Source organism: Halictus rubicundus, chromosome 4 (assembly GCF_050948215.1).
Source record: "Halictus rubicundus isolate RS-2024b chromosome 4, iyHalRubi1_principal, whole genome shotgun sequence".
NCBI lineage: Eukaryota > Metazoa > Arthropoda > Insecta > Hymenoptera > Halictidae > Halictus > Halictus rubicundus.
The window spans coordinates 11161314-11181430 of record NC_135152.1 but is presented as its reverse complement, the minus strand read 5'-3'; the positions used below and the strand labels follow the sequence as shown (position 1 = coordinate 11181430).

Sequence of the window (20117 nt, the reverse complement as noted above, 5' to 3'; positions counted from 1 at the left end):
ACGCATTTCATAAACAGCTACCCATTGATGACTATAGCACACGGTCGCTGAGGGGCTTCTAACAGTTTTAAAGGCTTACAAGCACCTACACCGAGAATACAAGGTATTTACGCGAGACAAAATCAAGATGAGGGAAGCCTTCAATTCGATCGATTTTTTTTCCTGCTAATTTTCACGCAGGCTCACGTATAATTCGATTAAAAATTATAGTCGCGAGCCTGTTACGTTAAAAAATACTTCTACATATTTTATTAGAAACTTCATTCGTGTCGGGATATTAATGCAACGACCGTCGAAGTCTTTCTTGCACAAATACAATTTATTTATTCTTTTCTTCATCATATATTCTCAGATTCATATACAAAATTGTGTTAACAAAGTTTGAAAGTACCTATCCTACATATATACACACACTTTAATACACATTATAGTGTTGCTTATTTAATACGTATGTTTGCTGAGTATCACAACATTGAACCGTTGTATAGTGTTGCAAGTGGTAATAATAGTTAACGCAACACCCTTAAATGCCTCGAGAGAACATCGAAGTACATATACATAGCACGCAGTTGCCTCGAAAGTGCGTTGAACCGTCACTTTTTCAAGTAATCTTTATAAATATATACATCCGTGATAAAAATAATTCTGATTCATCGAGTGTTGTACGATATCTATCTAGAATCTTCATTGTTTACATTTATAAAGTCTATAAAACTTTCAAACAATTTTAATGTTTCGAGAGTTTGGCCATTTATTTGATAGTTCCCCATAGTTTAGTTCTTCAATAGAATTATTTCGTTCGCGTGTAGACATGTCAACGACAACAACAATACCAACAAAGATGAGTCTTTTATCGTGTATCACTATCGTATGAGATCAGCGAGTTACTGTATAACAGTTATATGTCTGTTCTACAAACATTTTTCCAGTCGAGAGTGTCAAGATCGATTATTTGTCATAAAGAACGTGAATGTTTCTCCTCGGTGCCAACGGTACACTGAGTTACAGCTTGACCCATCTTTATCGTTTGTCCAGCCTCTATGCAAAACTGCAAATCCTTCGGAGCTTCAAACAACAACACAACCGTAGATCCCATTCTAAACTCTCCAAATAATTCTCCTTTACCGACACGCGCACACCCTAAACTAGCATCGTTCCAATGCTTCGCTTCTGGCCACATAATCGTATTTGTCTGCAGTGCTCTATCACAATAAACTTTTATGGAACCCACATTCGTCGCTCCTACTGCAGTGTAAGCCATAAAACCACCTGCCCATTTTCCCACGTATACTACACGTTCGTTTAACGAAAATAAGTCTGGCAAGTATTTAGCTACTCTTGGATTGACACTCAACAGCTTCCCTGAAAAAAAAAATTAAATTTATGCACTATGTCCATTTTAATTCTATGTGGAATATTTCAAGAGAGACTAAAAGTATAAGTATCTTTTTATGGATGAAGTAGCAGGGGAGATAACAAGGTCAAGAGATGCCATGTCACTCTCAGATTTTCACTTATTTTATGTCCTTCTGTGAAACGAAATATTACGTAGCACAAAAAAATATAGTGGTCCATTTAAAACAGCTAACTTGACTCCTCACTACTTTATACATAAAAGAAAAATGTTTGTATTTTTAGGGTAATCTATAAAAAATTGAAAAGCAAAAGTTGTGTATACCTTGAAAATGTCTACGGTACTCTATCTCCCAATCGGTGGAACTATGGAATCTATGATAATCTCCAGGAGCTAAATAGACTATTAATTGATAAAGTTGATTTTTTGGATTTTTCAAAAGTGATTTCACATAAGCGTCATCATCTTCTGGTGTGAATTTTAAAGGTTGATCAGAGGGGAATGTACTTATGTCTCCCAAAAAGTGTCTGAGATTATAAGTTACCCCTTTAACTTGTTCCACTTGACACCCTGTTACTGGACCAAAATGTAATACTCTTCCATCAGAAGGTGAAACCTGCAATTAAAATGTATATGAGTATGATGCCATATAAGTTAAGTAACAAAGACAAAGTTGTTAATACTTAAATACAATGTACTTACAATACTTGTTTTATGATCAATAGGCCTCACACCATTTTTAAGTGGTCTAACAAAGAAATCAACAAGACTTGGAAACTCAGACAGGTCTGCATCGATTTCATCTAGATTGGCATGAAATGTTCTTGCGTAAAATCCATATAAAGTTGGTCTCAAAACAACTGGTAGCTCTAAGCTAGCTAACCAACCCCATAGTCTACTTATAATCCGAAGTGGCAGGTAATAAGAACATTTCACCTAGAAAAAGAAACTGAAATAAGTATCTGCTCTGATTAGTAAGGTTCAGCTACTTATGATAATGGTTCTACGAAATGATACATAAAATGATAAATCTATTTTAGCAAAAAAAAACTATACCACAAAAACATTGATTGGCTCATACACATTGGCATTCTCAGTTGCTTCTGGATATTTTAAATGCCTCCATTGTAATATTCCCCACAACGATAACGATGTTCCGATAGGTAAGCCCCATTCCCATCTTACAAAGGAATACCAGGATTTAGTTTTATGTTCTGTTGCATTTGAGCTATATCTCCTTAACAATCTTTGACTTATCATTACTCTCATAGATCCTCTTGAACGTATATCTGTACAACATTTGTAAGGGTTTCTTCTAAAAAATGTCAAACATTTTAAACAGTGAAACGTTTTGTTCTCTTGATAATAATGTCACAAACCTCATGTGTTGAATGAACCTAACAATCCTGTAACCAGTCATCTTCATAAAAAGGGAAACTATGTTATAAGAAATCAGTAGTTTTGTAACAATTCTAGGTTAACTTCGATTTTATATTAATTTCTATCTGTTTCTATCAACAATGCACGCGATATAAATTTCTTCGAATAGAGTACTTCAATCACATTGATAAATCGTATTTAACAAAACAAATTCCGTGTATTAAGTATTACACAATACGGCTCTAAATTAAATTAGTTGATCATCTCAAGAGTGTCTTATCGAATAGGTATCCGTTTAATTGAAATATACATACTTTAACGTCTTGCGAACAATTATAAAAATTCGAAACAGAGAAAGTGAAGTAGAACAAAAGGCTTTATAAACTTGAGTCGATATAAAAATGTATAAAACCTGATAAAACTTTAACACTATCTATTTAATAAACGCCATCTATTAGTTTGACCACAGAGTAGAGATACCATGTATGGGAGTAGACCGATCACCGTATGGGGTTTCATGTCACATGTTCTGAAATACCGACATCGCTAAAAATCAGCTGTTTCGTAGCAACCTCTACATAGTTTGAACAGTTAGTCAGTGAACTACACAAGACTGCAACACAGAAAGCAGTATTGGTCATTGTTCGAATAAAATCTCAATTTGAATAAAAACAATTTAGAAAAAAGGGGAAGGGGATCTACAAGAGTGAAGTAGTAGAGGTGCAGAGAAGGGAACAACGTTGGGAAGGACTTCGTCTTCCAATGCTATGTCAGCAAATGGTTTCTTTCCTAATTGTTATCACAGACGAGGTATAGGAGTGATCAATTACCATTTGGGGTTTCGTGTCTCACGATCTGAAATACCGACATTGTTAACAACAACTAGATTTCTTACGCCCTCTACTCTGACGAACGATAAATGTTGCAACTAGATCCACGAGAACTTTAGACCACACACCTATGATAAATGATAAAGATACGACTCTGAACCCCGTACACGATACACGATACACGATGCTTACCTGAAAATAGAACACTTACATGCTTAAATAGTTATTCATATGTGATTGTTTATCATAATTCAGAGTTGCCTTGCAAAGATATTAACGTTGGTTCATAGAATCAAAATCTGAATTATCGACACAGATATAACTAATTTGTCACTTGATTTTACAAATGATAGTCAAAATCGAAAACAACCCCCACAAACACAACATACTCATAAGCTATAAATATCCTTATTATAGAGCCTGAATTCTTATAAACAATACCAACAATGCTTAAAGAAGCAGTAAGTGAAACCTTATATGTTTACACAAAGCCGAAACTAATATTACGATTTCTATTAAACTACTACAGATTCTACAAATCATTTCTGTTGGATATACAGTAATCTCGATAATATATTTTCCACAAATAATTCACTTACACCGTAAATGTCACCGTCCATTTCTCAGGCACCGTATCGTCCACAAATTCCGGGTAGCCGAAATAATGGGACTCGGGTTCGAGGCTAAACCATGTAATCCTTTTACTTCCTTTCCATTTCCCGTTCCCAAGACCAGGCAGCGCGGAACAGCCGATCGTTTCATTGCGGCTAATTGATTCGAACGTTAACAAACCCCGGTGTGTGCACGGATCGGCCGCCGATATATCCGGGGGCCACGGTGTTAAAACTCCGTGAAAGTTCGGATCCGGTTGACCGCAGAACCCCGTTCATCCCCTTCGATTAAATCCAGGGTAAGAAAGAGATCCCATTGGGTATCGGGAGGCGGGGGTGAGGTGGTGGTGGTGTCGGACCGAGGGTCTCAGCCGCGAAAGTAACAGCGATCCGATCGGAATCGAGCACATTAGTTAATCCGGTTCCCGTTTTACTTCCTAATTGCCTAAATCGCCGGAAAAGTTTGAGCGAGACCGCGGGGGTGCGCAGTCGCGTTTAGGTGTGCACGCTGCGCCACTGCCGCCGTCGGGTTAGGTTGTCTCGGGGCTCACGTCGCTTTCCTACCCTCTCCTCATGCTCAGTGCACCCCAAGCTATCACTGCGGTCGGTAGGTTTCATCCCAACACACACACCAACCCCGACACCACGCGCGCACATAACAACACACGCGCGAGATCGCCTCGACACTCGATTTCATCGCCTCGATCCTCGATCACGAACGATGCCGCGACGATCCGCGAGATCGACAGCCCACGAGACACGATACAAAACATGCGATTCTTAATCTCCACGTAGCTCGAACGTTTCGGTGCCTAACAGACAACCGGGAACCAAAATAACAACTCCGACTGTTCGAGATCGAGACGCCTGGATCACATTTCGATCGGATCGCGAACCGTGCCGATACACCGATGCGAGGATGGACAAGGGGGTCCGGTGTCACTGACAAGAGCACAGGTGGATAGTGTAGATACACGGGGTTGTGCTAGTGCCCGCGAAGACTATTACTGCGAACCAGTCTACGGAACCAGTCGCGCGAAAGTGAGTACAATGATCCACACTTGGCAACCTTGATGTTTACCTTCGCGAAGCTGTTCGGTGTAACACCTGGCTACCACCTAGTACGCTATCCAGTACTCCTTGATGCGATTGACTTAGGCCTAGAAATTGTTAGTAGCGTTGTTACACTTTGGACAGTGTTCGGTGTTGTACGTTATTCCGGTCAGTACTTGTTAAAACAATACGCCGTGCGCCGTTTAAACACGCGCGTCACGGCATACTAATCGGCCGGGACCAAGGTCTCTTTCCTAATCTAACTTTCTCGATCAAACATCAACAAACCCGGCGCCGACAACGAGACCAACAAACACAAAGACCCGTGACGGCGGGTTGTTTTCCAAAGGGAGATGGTTTTTTCTTTTTTATATTGAAAGCGGAAGATCGCGTGCGCCGGCGGTTAATATCCGGCAGGACCATAACCGACGGTTGTTATTACGGTACCAAAAGATGCGTAAACGAGGCCACGAGCGTCAAAAACGCGGGTGGCGAGCGCGAAAGGGGATGGGAGACATAGGGGAGGGAGACATCCAGGTTGAATTGAAGAATCCCCCTGTCCTGGCGGTGGCTGCAAGTGCGAGCAGCACGAGCCGGATGAATACGCAGAGAGACAGGGTAGCTACATACCCCCGAGTCAGGCAGGTGTGAGTGACATCCACGAAAAACCTGTCCGCGAAAACTGCGCAGGCGCCTGTCCACCTGTAGATACGCTGCGCTGGTGTACGCGAGGCTAAATGTTAGATTTATCCGTCACGTCGGTGGAACAGAGCGAGGCCCGGAGTATCCGGATCAATAGAATTACTTTTTCTTCGTTTCTACTCGTGCCCGTCGTCGTCGTCGTTTTTTTCCGCTTCTTTCTTTGTACACTCGCGGAGAGGAACGCGTCCCTTTGCGCTCTTTCGACGTCGCGACGCCGCCGCGCCGCGCCGCGTCGCGCGGAATCGCCGCCGTACGTGCGGAAACGAACCGACGACGAGAGGAGATCGATAAAATTACGTATCTCGCGTAGGAGTTCGTACTCGCGGTATTTCAACCCCTTCTGTCTTTTATCGCGCGCCCCGATCGTAACGGAAAACTATTCGAACGATCGTAGACACCGCGGAACGGTTATCCCGTTTCACGATGCTCCTCTTCTCTGAAGTGAGAGGCTGAGGCTACTGTAAAACTTTTAGGACGGGAATATGGTTTATTCCCGAAAGATACTTTCCTCGCGGAAATATAATTACTTTTATTCGCGCTAGCTTTACGAAGCACTAAAACTGACTATTTCACATTGCTTTAGCAAAATAACGGCCTATCAACATTTTTAGCCACGAGATGTACGCAAAGAAGTATGTTTATGGAGTAATTGTAAATTCAAAATATTAGAAACCCTCATTCCGACGAGTCCCGCAAACCTAGCGTTTATACGCCTTCTTCTTCGCAGCACTACAGTGAATTCTCGTTACGAGTCAGTTGCGCCGTTCTGGTGACTGACTCTTAGACGAAATCTGAGGTTGTCGCCGAGCGTCGCATTTGAAATACACAGGGCACGCTGGAAACCTAAGAGTCATATCCGTCTACATGTCATAAAAGCCTATGACTACTAAGCGATAGTGACAAGAAGACTGAGAAATTGTCTTTCACCGATACAATGTTGCACGTAGCTCGAGAGACGGCACTCTAGGTTCGGCCCCTCACCGCGGTGGTGTGGGTAGTTCCACGGACTCCAAATTGTAAGGTTGCCACTGACTCTTAATGAGAATTTACTGTATCTCTTCCCCCTCTCCTGTGCCTCTACCAGCGACTCCCACCAATTGACTAGGATCTAACCTACTGTCCGTCCACGAGAATATTGCACGCGAAATGACCAGAGGGACAATTGAAGATCTCCGAGAACCCATTCTTAACACTCTGATTCTCGAGACCGGTTCTGTACGAATTTTTTCGGAATAACTATTTAACCTTTTGCATCGGGATTTTGTACACATATTCATGGCTATTTGAAGCACGTGTACGATTTCTTTCAAGTAAAAATAATCAAAATTACATGAGTAATATATTGTTTTAGAGAGTACTTTTTGAAGAAGCACGGATCGGTTGCCATGATTCCGATCTTTCCACTGATCCGAAACAGTTTTGCACACATATCGTACTTATAGAAAATGCAAAGAAAGAGGAAATTTAATTTTTCCGAGATTCTGGATTAGGAGATCCTCTTAATAGTGGGAGAACTAGCAAACTCATGTAGATGATATAAATTGTATTATAAATAATCTAGTCGACGAAGAAGCTCCTTAGATGAGATCACGTAGAGTCACCCTAGGTCCCTTGCCTCCTTATGCTGTTTAGTATGTAGATCAGAGCTGTCCAAATTGTGTCCCGTCACATTTAGTTTCTTCCCCGATTTCCGCGCCATCCGTCCACTCCATTGAACTGATGTCGTTTAGAGAAAGTATAGTGAAGCATTGTGAAGGAGCCGTAAAGTCCTGAATGGGGGCACACGGGCCTCAATTGGTTGGCTCGCCGATAGGAGTGGGATCGAAAGGAAGAAGTGGGGAAGAAGAAGAACGCCTCTGCTGTAGATGCAACTTGCGATCTCTGTACAGTACTTGTTCCTCGTCGCAACATCCTCATCAGCAAGCCACCTGCGAGTGCACCTTCGCAGGGACCTAAGAACATCTGGACAGTGTATTCGTATCTTGGACCATTGCAGTGCCACTGGAGATGCCGGGGTTGCGAGAGAATGTCTCCCGCCCATTGTCTTCATTTCCGTCGTCTCTTACATCGCGGAACGTTTATCCCGATGCTCCTCTTCCCAAAGCGAGAGGTTGAGAGGTTACCCGTCGGGAAAATGTTTTCGGTAGTAGGAGTTTCCACGCGTTCCACAGGGGGAAAAAAAATAAGAGATATGGGAACGTGTGGCGGCCGCCCTCCGCAAAGACGCGTCGACTTTACGAGAGGGAGGGGAAACGACGTTCGCGGAAACGATCCACTTCCGCCGCCAGATAGGATTTATTCCCGCTGAGCGGCGGAATGATATCCGACGGGAAGGATTCTCTCGAGTAGCGGTCGTGATTCGGAAAACAGTCCGCGCGTATTCTCGCCCCGGCGAGTCGTCATCGGTTTTCAAGGGAGCGAACGGACGTAACGGGGGCGTAGAGATCGAGTCCTCCACCCGGTGAAATGAAATGCAATAAAAATAAACGACGGGACAATGCCGGCCCTCGATTCTTCCCAGCGACGCGACGCCGCGCGAGGACCGTGTTTGTTTAATCGATATCGACGCCGTTCCTGTTCGCGAGTCGCGATACAGCGCGAAAAATCTATCCCGAGCAACACGGAAAATGGAAAAACGTTTTGGAAATGTTTCTTGGGTTGTGAAGGTAACTAATGGGGTCTAATGAGATTTTTATTCTCCTGCGGTTCTGGGGTGGGCGTTGAAAGAAAGAAACACAATCCTCTTAGAACGCACCCTCGCGGATTCTATAGCACAACGTTTGAATTTCTTTGCCACTACTCACCCCTTCACGTGCAATTATGTCTCAGACTCGACATGTGTTTCGTACGACTAGACTGCGGATTTTTATGCAAAACTACTGTACATTTACATTTTTAAATTCTTGAAATATTTCCTCTGTTTCGAAATTAATCCATTTTTATTGCAAATGCTTAATATCCACGGTCTACTTATAACATTGACTCTAATAAACAGGTATGAGAAAGCGGGGTTGGGGGAGGGGGTGTTCCTTCGGCCCCGAATCATGCTCGGCTGATCTCGTTAAACAATTTCACAGTAGCCCGAACGTCTTGCCCTCTTACGCTTACAATACTGTCCGCGTCGCCTCTGTTTCCCCTTGCTATTATCGTTCTCATTACCGTCGCCGTTGTTTTCATTATTCTTATTATTGTGTCCCAGGCCGGCCGTTCTCCATTAATACCTCTCGGCGCTCTCTCTACCACCCCCCACTCGGCGTCATTAACATTAGCATTTTTATGATTATTAACGGTCGTAAGCGTCGGATATTTTCGCCGGTGCGTCCCGGCAGGGGCCGAGGGAACGCATCGCGACTCCCCCGTTATGAATCGCATTACCTTTTCAAAACGGTGAGCGCCGCGTTACGCGATACCCTGCCACCGGCGTAATGCCACCCCCCGCAGCCTCGCAACGATGTAAAATCAGCGCGTGGAACAATGGATCGCGAAATAAGGGTGGCGAACGCGAGTCGACGTCGGCGGAACGCTCTGCCTCGACGTCGAGCAGGAAGTTTCGCGCGATCGCTGTGTCATCAGAGACCATAACAGCGGTAGCATACACCAGGTTGAAACGTGCTGCGATTCATGCATCGGTTCCTAAGCAGTTTGTCTGGTCAGCGACCACCACGGGATGTTTCCCCGTAAACGGAACAAATTTTATTTGTAATCCGCGAAAGAACCGGACGCATTACTTCAAATGTGTTGTCCTGTACACAACAACAAACCTAATAGGGTCTCATTACTTTTTAGACCCAGGACGTACACGTGTATCCGTAGCTAGGAGAGCCGGGTATCGATCTCGCGGCTGCTCGCGAAGTTCGCGGCGATTTTTCAAGAGGCTCTCGACGATGAGCCGGTTGCCAAACAATGCCAGCAACGTGTGCACCGTCGTCGCAAAAGTCCGAACCAGCCGAAAGCTTTCGCTCGAAAGCAATCCGGCGTGCAGCCCGACGACTCGGCGATTTTGCGCGCGCCCGTCGCCACCCTCTCGCGGCTGCTTTTCATATTTTCACCTCGCCCGCTGCCATTATCACGCGCGAGCTTTTTTGATCGCCTTCGGTCCTCGATCTATAATGCCTACGCTTTTATCCGCGCGCGCGCTCTCTCTCTCTCTCTCTCTCTCTCTCTCTCTCTCTCTCTCTCTCTCTCTCTCTCTCTCTCTCTCTCTCTCTCTCTCTCTCTCTCTCTCTCTCTCTCTCTCTCTCTCTCTCTCTCTCTCTCTCTCTCTCTCTCTCTCTCTCTCTCTCTCTCTCTCTCTCTCTCTCTCTCTCTCTCCCTCTCACTCGAAACGAGTCGGAAATGTCGCCGGCTGCTCGCGACTTCCTCGCCAACCCCCGCGACTTAACTCGCGCCGTTTCACGTCCGCTCCATTCCGCTTCTTTGATCGTCGAATCGCACGCTCCGCGGCCTCGATCCGGCGATTACGCGTCGAACTGTTGCTTCCGACGAGCGACGATCGATTCCTGACGATTCCACGTCGAGCTCGAAATTTCCGTGACCGCGGTTCCTCCGAATCCTCCGCGTACCGACGCGTTTCTTTGCGGGAGGATGCGTCGCGACGCGCGGGTATTCGCTTATCAGCAACTATAAGGAACAACAGAGAGGACTGAGAACTTTGGTGACGCACGCTGCCGGTCAAAAGTGCGTGGACACTGTTTTAACCCTCCGCGAAATAGGTGGGGTTAAATTAACCCTTCGTGGGCGATCCTTCTGGGTCGTTTACTTTCTTCCTTTGTAATATTTACTTTCTCCCATTAACCCTTAACGCTCCAAGTGTGCCTCTCAGGCACCACCGATGTGCGACCGATTAATATAAATGTTGTAATCAAAATTATATTACTTCTGAGATGAACAAAGATTGTTTTGGATGACTTTAATCTTACTATTTACACGTCATTGTAGTATTTAAAATCTGACACTTAAAAACTTGCAAGTCGAAGTATGATGAGAATATGTTGGAGTTGCCGGTATATTCACAATTAATAGTCGGAGCGTTAAGAGTTAATGCTTTAAATATTGTATGTTCCAACGATTATATATTAAAATAGGGACTTCAATACTTATTCTAGAATTTTTCTAGATTTTTTTACAACCCAGAACAGTAAACAAAATAGTCGCGAACATGAACGACCCAGTATGCAGAGGGAGGGTTAATCCCAGTGGTTTTGAAACTGTTACCTAGAAAAATACTAATAAGAAAACGTTCACTTTTTAAAAGATAAATTTTTGTCACAGTCGAATCTGAGACTATTACAAAATTAACGAAACATGGTTTCAAAGTATATTTTTGTTCAAAGATGTATTTTTAGGTGGATGATAGTGAAATTAACCCCGCGTTGTGCAGGGTGTGATTTTTATTCACCTGGTGCGCAGAGGGTTAATTGCGATCATCTAAAAATATTGAACGTTCCTAATAAATCTAGTTGAGATATTTGGAAAGTTAGAAGCTTCGTCACACAAACAGAATTTTTGGCACTTTCTACCTCAATCGGAAAAACAGCCGCCGAAGCTTAGTGATTTATCTCCAAAAGCTTGTCTAACTCCGAATCAAGTGAACACGAATAATATTTCTTTGTTTAATTTCAAACGGAACAGACTGATTACGATTTAAGCTAGTGCATCGCTCGTTCGCGACGATAAGCCAGTGTGTACAGACTGTATTCAAAAGGGTACGAGCCGCATTCAAGGCAAAGGGAGTAAAGCACACATAATTAACATGTACACGTATACACGGCATCTTAATAGCCAATGAAAGCCCTTGAAGTTCGCCCCCGGGGTCGTTTTAATTTTATAACAAGCATAAACAAAAAACGCTTAAAATGTTGAGTGAATCTAATTTAATGGCCTCGTGGAGGTGTATATTTTAAAGATATTCACGCGCGCGCGCGCGCGCCCGCGAAATCGTTCCGAGCGATAGGTACACACGCACGAATCCAACGTAACTTTCCGGGCTGATGCATTTATGCATACCGGGCGCACGTGCCGTCGTCTAATAACCAGAGCAATGCATCGCGGGCGTCGCATTAAACCGTGCGAAACCGTGGCCACGCTCGTAGGCGTTCTACGCCCCTAATGTTGCGGCATCGTAATTCTTTTTTAATTAAAAACCCCCGGCCCGGCCGACCCGGGTTCTTACCGGCTTAACTTCGATCATCCAATCTGCTTTTAGTGGCCTGTTATTGCGATTATTTATCGTCCCGTTCGTAATCCGCTCGGACTTTATTAATTACGATTCGGGGACGTTCGCGGCCTCTCGCAGATTTGATCGTCTCGAGCACTAGTGTTCTCCGACTCGATTTTAGGGTGTGTTCCCGCAGGAATTTTTGGACATTTGAGTACTCAAATTAAAGGGAAAAAATGACATTTTGCCTGCACTAGGACTCAAAAAGAAATACGGAATATTGTCGAAAAAAAGTGAAAAATTTCATTCTTTTAAGACGTAACAATCCCTACAAATATATTAATTCAATAACAAAACCTGTTTATTTTTAATCATCCTTTTATGTAACGTTTACCATCAGATTTGTGGCATTTTCCCAATTAACACGAGATCAAACACGATACAAATCCAAGCATACTTGCTCGTTTAATTCACGATTCAGCAGCACCTCGATTATCCGGACCTCGATTAATCTCCTTTACGAACTCACCGGTGAATTCTCCACTGTTCCGCTAATTAATGCAGATAATCAAACTTTAAAAAATGTCATCCTTTCAGAGTGAAACCGCAAGGGTGGTTTTCTTCTCTAGAAAAATGTAAGAGCGAAATGAGATGGTTATTAAAAAATTGGTCTATTCGCAGCGAGCAACTCACAGCGAACAAAGATAAGGGGCGTCGTCGTTTTTCGGGGAAAATTGACCAGGATTGCTATCGCGCTCTCGTCGTGATCAATAGCGGGATGAAAAGAAACGCGGGGAATCTGATTACCCGGCTCGTATCTGATCAGTGAATGACCCTCTCGCATGCAGGCGAGTCAAATTTATTCTGCCGCCTCGGGGCGACGGCGAAAGACACATCAGAGCCGCGCACAGACAGAATGTGTCTTATCGATCCGTTCTATTGCGATGGTCATAACAAATTCATGGAGGAAAATGCTCGACATCGTCGCCGAGGAGGCAAGAACAGGTCGACCGACGCCGGTAACCGAGACACTGATTTCCCTGTCTCGTATTGTTAACCGCTGCGACCGCAGAGACCGCTGAAAAAATTATCATCGGCGGGATGCACAGTATCAATTAAAATCGGCTGGATTTAGAACTGTCCGTTTAATCAAAACTTCTATACAGATGCTCATTTACTGGACTGATCAACAAAGCAAAAAGCGGAGGAAGTTGATTAAATGGTACAGCGTTTACCCTGTATATGTCCCAAATGCCTAGCCGATAAAAGTCCCAGAACTATCCCCATTGCCGCGGAGTATACTTGAGAGACCTCGGTGTTTTGAACATGTATCGAATAAATACTGTACTCGGTCATTTTTGAAAGCCGTTTTGACTTGCGTGGTGTTGGGGATATCTACTTTTAAATGTACAAATTTGTTAATGAAATGCTTTTGGAAGTAGTATTCTACTGCAACGTGAGGAGTAAGAAGAAGTGGGAAATTGATTAAATAGTACACATTTATTTTGTAGAGCTCTTTCGATTTTTGTCATTCAGTAGTGTTAAGAAAATTTATTTTAAGTGTGTCCTGTTATTGATCAAACGCTGTGTCAGTAGAATGTAGAAACACTCGAAGGCTGGTTAATTACTTTGGCACGTGAGACTCGTGCGTTATTCATGGCAGAGGTTAGGATAACTGAAGGATCATTTTTAATGTTCTCGAACGGAATTTGATTTGGAAGTGTCTTGAAATCAGGTTTTCCCGCGAGTCGAATACCAATTCAGCAGCTCCGACTATAGCAATCTATTTGAATCCGATGTAATAATTGAGCGAGCACAGTTATTGAGTGTTGTAGTCATTGTGCTGCGGTAACAACAGACAATGCATATTGTATTATACTTCCCCAGTATCGTGGACATGTTCCGAACAAAAATTGACAGTTTCCAGCGTGCCATTTTAATTGATCTAAAAATTGAATATGCATATTGTTAAACCTAGTAAATGGTAGAAAACGTTTGCAACCAGTTTGGTTATTGATCGAATACGAGGAAATCATTTTAAAATGTAGAAATTGTTTGAACTTTCCGAGTGATTGGAAAGACACGTTTGTATTTTTTAAATCCAAACTGATGGCAAAAGTATTAAAATATTGACAACAAAAGAAAAACAATCCATTAGCATTAAAACACACCGATGATATCACCGATTTTATATATCGTAGTGTTATTGAAATTGTAGAGATCTTTCCGTGAGAATTGATTCCGTAAAGTTCATTCAAGGACAATAAAAATCGCAAAAAAAACCTAAATAAATTGAATCTTGTCAGTTTCATAAGGCAACGTGTGCCAGATGTTTTCACCGCTCGGTAAATGAAAATACGCAGCGAACCGCCACTTGCAGGAACTGCCACTGGCCGATTTCACGGAAACGTAAACATTAAATCGGCCCTAGCAGTTTTTGCATATCCCAACTATTTGGACCTGGCGGCAAGAGAGTTAAATTTCGCCGATACGTGACGCGGGTGACTCCGACGTAACCGAAAAAAAAAAAACAAAAACACGGAAGAGATATCGTTATCGGTACACTTCGGCCGACAATAGAAGTCGATTGGTCTAAAAATCGAAAGTAGATAATGGCGATCCCAGGTAAAAAGGGCAGAGAACTCTCCGAAGCGATCGACCTCTACATGTTTTCGCTTTTCACCCTCCTGAACTAGACCAACCCCAACGTCGTCGGGGTGAAACTGGCAGGGTGGGTTTCGAATCGATATTTCTATTAATACGAAGAAAAAAAAAAGAAAGAAGCTGCGGAAAACAGAAACGATTCGACGTGCCGAACGAACCAAGACATGATTCTACTTCACGTGTGTCGTTCGCGCACATAACTCCCTGTACTCGAGGATCATTCCGGGGAAACCCAATTACCTTACCCTCCGGCGGTAACCACGTTCCTCCTTTTGAAGCCATGAAAAATCCAGACCACGGCAATTGAACTTTACATTCGCATTTATAGTCCGACTACCGCCTATAGAAATATATCTGTCGCTGCGAAGGGAACGGCTCGCGCGAGGAAATACGTTGGTCAGTCGCCCCTATCGGCAACCGAGATCGACTGCCACTGGCAAAACAAAACTCGAGCCGACTATAAATACCGAAAGCTAGTTATAGTACCGCTCGGCATCGCACTTGTGGAAACAAGCGATATATTTTTATGCGACTTTGCGATAGTCGGCCGACCGGCCGTGCATTTTCCCTCGTGCGCCTAAAAATAAACAGGCGGGGGTGGCCGGTTTCATACAGGTGTAATGTGGAACGCGACAGGTGTAGAGGGTGCCGCAGCCTGAAATTGCCATCTACATTCTTTTCCGTTATTGTTAGTCTTAACGTCGTTACTGGTAGACTGCCGACTTTCATGCGGAATAAAAACGTTCTGGGAAAATGTATTAATTTTTTTAATACATTTAATGTAAACATAAACTCTCTCAACGTCTTTACAATTTTGTTAGTCTTAATATTATTATCATCAGACTGCAGATCTTTGTGGAAAGTAAAAATATTTTTAACTGTAGGTAAATGTGCTTATTTTTTTAACACATTTAATGAGTCGGATATTATCAAATAACATTCTTAAACTGTCTCAACGTCTTTACAATTTTGTTAGTCTTAATATTATTATCATCAGACTGCAGATCTTTGTGAAAAGTAAAAATATTTTTAACTGTGGGTAAATGTACTTATTTTTTTAACACATTTAATGAGTCTAATGTTATCAAATAACATTCTTAAACTCTCTTAACGTCTTTACAATTTTGTTAGTCTTAATATTATTATCATCAGACTGCAGATCTTTATGGAAAGTAAAAATATTTTTAACTGTGGGTAAATGTGCTTATTTTTTTAACACATTTAACGAGTCGAATACTATCTAATAACATTCTTGAACTCTTTTAATGTCTCTACAATTTCGTATTTTATCTGCTCGTGTTGATACGGATGCATAAAAGCTGCAGTCACTCTTATGGCGTCCTTATGAAGCACTTGACTACTTGTTTCGGAAGATCCTATAAAATATCGACGTATAATGCATTGATCGTATAATATATCGAATAGATAGTGGTATAATATATAGACGTACAATGTATTGAAAATGTAATCGTGCAATATATTAAAAATAATATATTGACATTCTCGAATGTGCTTAATCTTCCTACTATTTTACATTTTATTAGCCCAATTTTGTGACAAATACATAAAATCCGTAGAAAAACCAAAGCCGATAGCAACGTCAGAATATGCCCTGAAAAAACGATTCAATGTCAACGACAGAGACGATTATTGCAATTCCAGACGAGACACCCGGTAGAACGTTGCAACAGCAAAAGGCGACAGAGACGTATCTGCCGGTCGTCGTAATATTTATAAAGCCCGGAACGTATGCGCCACATCTATCGGAGAACACGAATCTGCGAAATATGAAACAATCGCAAACAGACCGGATTACGCGTTTTCTCCGTGCTGCGGGCCGAGCGCGCCGCTCGCGTAATTACCGCATCGTTGAAGCTTCAGTTACCGTTGTTTCCCGCACCGATAATTAATTTCGCGTCGTTTCGATGAATAACGAGTCCCGATACGCGAACAACCTCTCGTACTCTGTCCCGCAGGGAAACCAGTGAAAGTGCTGGCACGTACGCGAAACATGGCCGACGATAATTAGGAGCGGGGCAATTCGCCGTTGGAAATTCGCGGCGAGATAGGACTCGGGTTACTTGGGTCTCATGTACCCATTCTTAATCTTTTAGCAACTGTACTTACACTATAGTACACTATAATGCGCATTGTAGTAGTCTTGTGTGGTCCTTTTGGCCGATGCAGTGCCTCAGTTCTGGATGCACAGTGTAGTTTGTAAATGTAAGTGACAGAAAATGAAGAATGTTTTCTCGATGGACGTTTTACTTTTGAGAAAATCGTGATCGAATATTTGTCTGATCATCACCAACCGATTCTATTTGTTGTGAATACTGAGATATCTGACCTTGTACACTATAGCGACACTTATCTGTGTTTGGTCGATGTGGAAGCTCACTTTTTGTTCTTGACGTCATACACAGTGCAGATGTTTACGAAAATACGGAAAAAGTAATTAATAATGTTTATTCGATTGACATTTTGCTTCGGAGAAAATCGAGCTTGGACATTCGAATGATGTGTCTGATCATAATCCACCAATTCTACTTATGGATACTGGGGCACGCGTATAGTGATCCTCGTCTGTGTCATCTTTTTGGACGATGTTACACGTGACCTTCTTCATGAGAAATCAAATATATTTAATCATAGCGCACTTGAAATTTTAGCAATTTATTAAATACGAAGAGTAATGTATGATTTTCTTTAAATTATGCTATAGTCATTTTTACTACCTCGCTTGTTGTTCTCGGTGATACTCAAGGTTGTGATGTTTGAGAAGTAAGTAAAAGAAAAAAAGAAATGAATAACATTCTTTTTCGCTTGAACATTCGGCCGACGCGTCTGACCAAGCTCGGACAATTCTACTAGTTGCTAGTGATGGTAGAGCATGCGAGCGTGACGAATCTTTCATGCAATCATTGCAAATGTATTTTCTCGAGGATGCAGAGGGACAATGACGTGCAGTTCGTACAACAGTGATTCGACACTGTAATGATGCAAATCATATAATTTTAAAGTTCAGGAAAAAGAATCGCAACTATTTTTCCACCAACCCAATAGTGTAATACTCAAGATCCAAGCAGTGTCGCAGTGATCTGAAGTGTCGCAACGCGATTAGCTTCGCCTCGGCCAAAGGGTTAACTGATTTAGGGGTTCCGGGGTGAGGATTTAGGGGTGCGAATTTAATTGAAAAATCGTTCTGTTAATCTTCGCGCGGCGATCCGAGGAGTCGGTGCTATCCCGAGCAGACACGTTTCAGTTAAATGGACACGACGCTGAAACCGGGCACATGCGCGCAAAACCGGGCGCGCGGCGCTGTACAGATGAAATACGAGTTATTAAATTAGCTTCGTTTTTACGGGTCGGCTGCACGAAATGCGTTTAACTTCCGCAGCTTCCCGTGATAAGTTAATTACCTTTTTATCGGTTTTCCTGCGATGAAGCATTGCCAATCGGTGCGCGCCCGCCGACCGACCGATCCCCGGTCTCCCGGTATTGGCAGCGCTCGCCTCTTTTTCATAATTGCTCGGCCGCGGGTTTTACGGACACAATTAGACTCTCGACAGAGGAATCGAATGCCCGTTTAATTCCCCTCCTTCGAACGATCAATCTGCAATACAAAGACACGGGAATCCTGCGGAGGGTGCTCCGCGGGAAATCGGTTTCCGTGACGATCTGCGATTATGCTACGGTGGAACGGGCTTCTCGGGAATATGATCGAACTAATTTCCACATTGGTGTTACGTCGTTGCAATCTTCGCAATCCCTGACTCATTTACCACATAAATACTAGTCCATACAATTAGTCATATAGAACACAAACATTTAAAAAGAGATTAAACACAGTTCGATACAGTGATTTCTCTATATATGTCGCCAAGGCCTAGATGATAAACGTCGCGGAATTATCTCCACTAGGGGCCACGAAAATCGAGAGGCCTCGGACGCCGAGGAGTGTAAACAGTTTCGCTAAATGAAAGCATATACAGTGATTTCTTTATATATGTCGCCAAGACTTGGATGATGAACGTCGCGGAATTATCCCCACTACCGCCGGGTGTACCCTGTGAGAGGCCTCGGACGCCGAGGAGTGTAAACATAACACGGCTCGGGTGCGTCTCCTGCATGATACATGACGCTAACAAGACCCGTGTTGTTGACATACATCGAGAATTCACTGTACAGGCGTGTTTGGTTTAACGAAAAATTGAATTGTTTCCGTTTTGTTCGTGTTTGGAGCTTCCATTTTTAATCCTGAAGTACACAATGGGCGAATGCAGCCGACATTCATTGTTGTTTCAACTCTTTCCGAAAACGGTGTTAATACTTCGTTGTTTACGGTTCCTGGTAATCTTCCGGCGAGGAAGAACCTATCCACTAGCGGGTCTGAACTTATTTGAAGTGGTCGAGTTATTCATTAGCAGCAGCGTTGGAGCAGCACATACCCCGAAGTAGCGTTAAGGGGATTACCTATAGTGAGCAACGAAAGACACTCAAACGATGAGGATAGCTAACTGTTCACTGTATGTTTAATGCTGGGAACACTGAGGAGAGGAAGCTTATCAAACCTACTAATTACGAAACCTTGAAATACGCAGTACCACTAGAATATTTTTCAGCTTCGGCTCGAAAATGGAAATGTTCGGCTAGTTTCTAGTTTTGGGGAGTTGCCGTAACAATTAACAGAGCCCATTGTAATTCCTCGTGATAACCTGATGACCGCGGATTGCGAGGCGAGGCATTTCATGCCTCAGGTAAATCGATTTTCCTGCAAAATACAGCAGAAATGATGGAGGATGTGCCGTCTTTGGCGTGGCTGCGTTGGGTCACCATTTGTTCAAATCGCTACGTCGTTTTAACATTAAGGAGGGCCTAAGTGTACCATTGCAGGTCGAACCTACGGAAAATGTGCCTAACACGTTTATTAATACAATATTGTAAAGTCAACAGTAACAGTGAATATTTCTAGTAAGTATTTCATAGTGGCGTTTCTATTTTATTTCAGAGTCGGTATGATTTTATTTCTACATGCACTGGAAACAATAAAAACAACCGTAGAATTAAACTGGCGCGTGTAATCTGTGGATTAGGATAGCTCTTACTCGCTCGTGATGAAAACTTTTTTCAAGAGTTTGGATAAAATATTGTCCTGATTGGTATAATCTGCGTAGCATCTCGAAGTTCAAGAGCCCGGGGCACGTCTCTCGGTTCTCTAAAGGATCTCTTTCTCGCATTATTTCTGTATCATTGTACAATCATTCTGGAGAGGAAGAATTCAAAAGTTGAAACTAAGAGCCACCCTATTGTGAATCCATCGAGGACGAGGAAGAATCTGGCAAATTGGAAGTAGTACAGTAATGCCT

The 20117-nt window shown here is 42.9% G+C and overlaps 2 protein-coding genes across 7 annotated transcripts in view; one reads left to right on the top strand and one right to left on the bottom strand.

Annotated features, from left to right (window-relative positions):
* Nucleotides 1–300: 300 nt before the first annotated feature.
* On the bottom strand, nucleotides 301–3215 carry Pisd (phosphatidylserine decarboxylase). Of its 5 annotated transcripts, none has more exons than XM_076786653.1 (6): nucleotides 3049–3215; nucleotides 2734–2976; nucleotides 2411–2669; nucleotides 2057–2290; nucleotides 1679–1970; nucleotides 301–1362 (listed from the first exon to the last, which is right to left on the bottom strand). In XM_076786653.1, exons 2-6 carry the CDS (start codon nucleotides 2778–2780, stop codon nucleotides 956–958), a joined length of 1239 nt encoding a protein of 412 aa, XP_076642768.1. In that variant the 5' UTR covers nucleotides 2781–2976; nucleotides 3049–3215; the 3' UTR covers nucleotides 301–955. The 5 variants fall into 5 exon arrangements, with proteins under 5 accessions (XP_076642768.1, XP_076642771.1, XP_076642772.1 ...); XM_076786656.1 differs by having other exon boundaries at nucleotides 2734–2774; XM_076786657.1 differs by having other exon boundaries at nucleotides 2411–2643; nucleotides 2734–2774; nucleotides 3049–3214.
* A 1517-nt stretch (nucleotides 3216–4732) lies between these two features.
* Nucleotides 4733–20117, top strand: part of Fstl5 (follistatin-like 5) — a 140245-nt gene continuing 124860 nt past the window's right edge. The window contains exons 1-2 of one of the 2 annotated variants that reach the window (XM_076786641.1): nucleotides 4767–4782; nucleotides 4995–5216. The gene's annotated coding sequence lies outside the window, so the exon portion shown is untranslated. Of the gene's footprint in view, nucleotides 5217–20117 lie in introns of both variants that reach the window. The other variant, XR_013082120.1, reaches the window with a different exon arrangement.

What these genes read in the sequence shown, in the direction of transcription:
- Pisd (XM_076786652.1), bottom strand. Translation starts at nt 2,780, where the DNA reads ATGAAGATGACTGGTTACAGGATTGTTAGGTTCATTCAACACATGAG. An exon ending in TTGATCATAAAACAAGTATT is followed by an intron (nt 1,971 to 2,056) that starts GTAAGTACATTG and finishes TTTTAATTGCAG; the next exon opens with GTTTCACCTTCTGATGGAAG. An exon ending in GTACCGTAGACATTTTCAAG is followed by an intron (nt 1,363 to 1,678) that starts GTATACACAACT and finishes TTTTTTTTTCAG; the next exon opens with GGAAGCTGTTGAGTGTCAAT.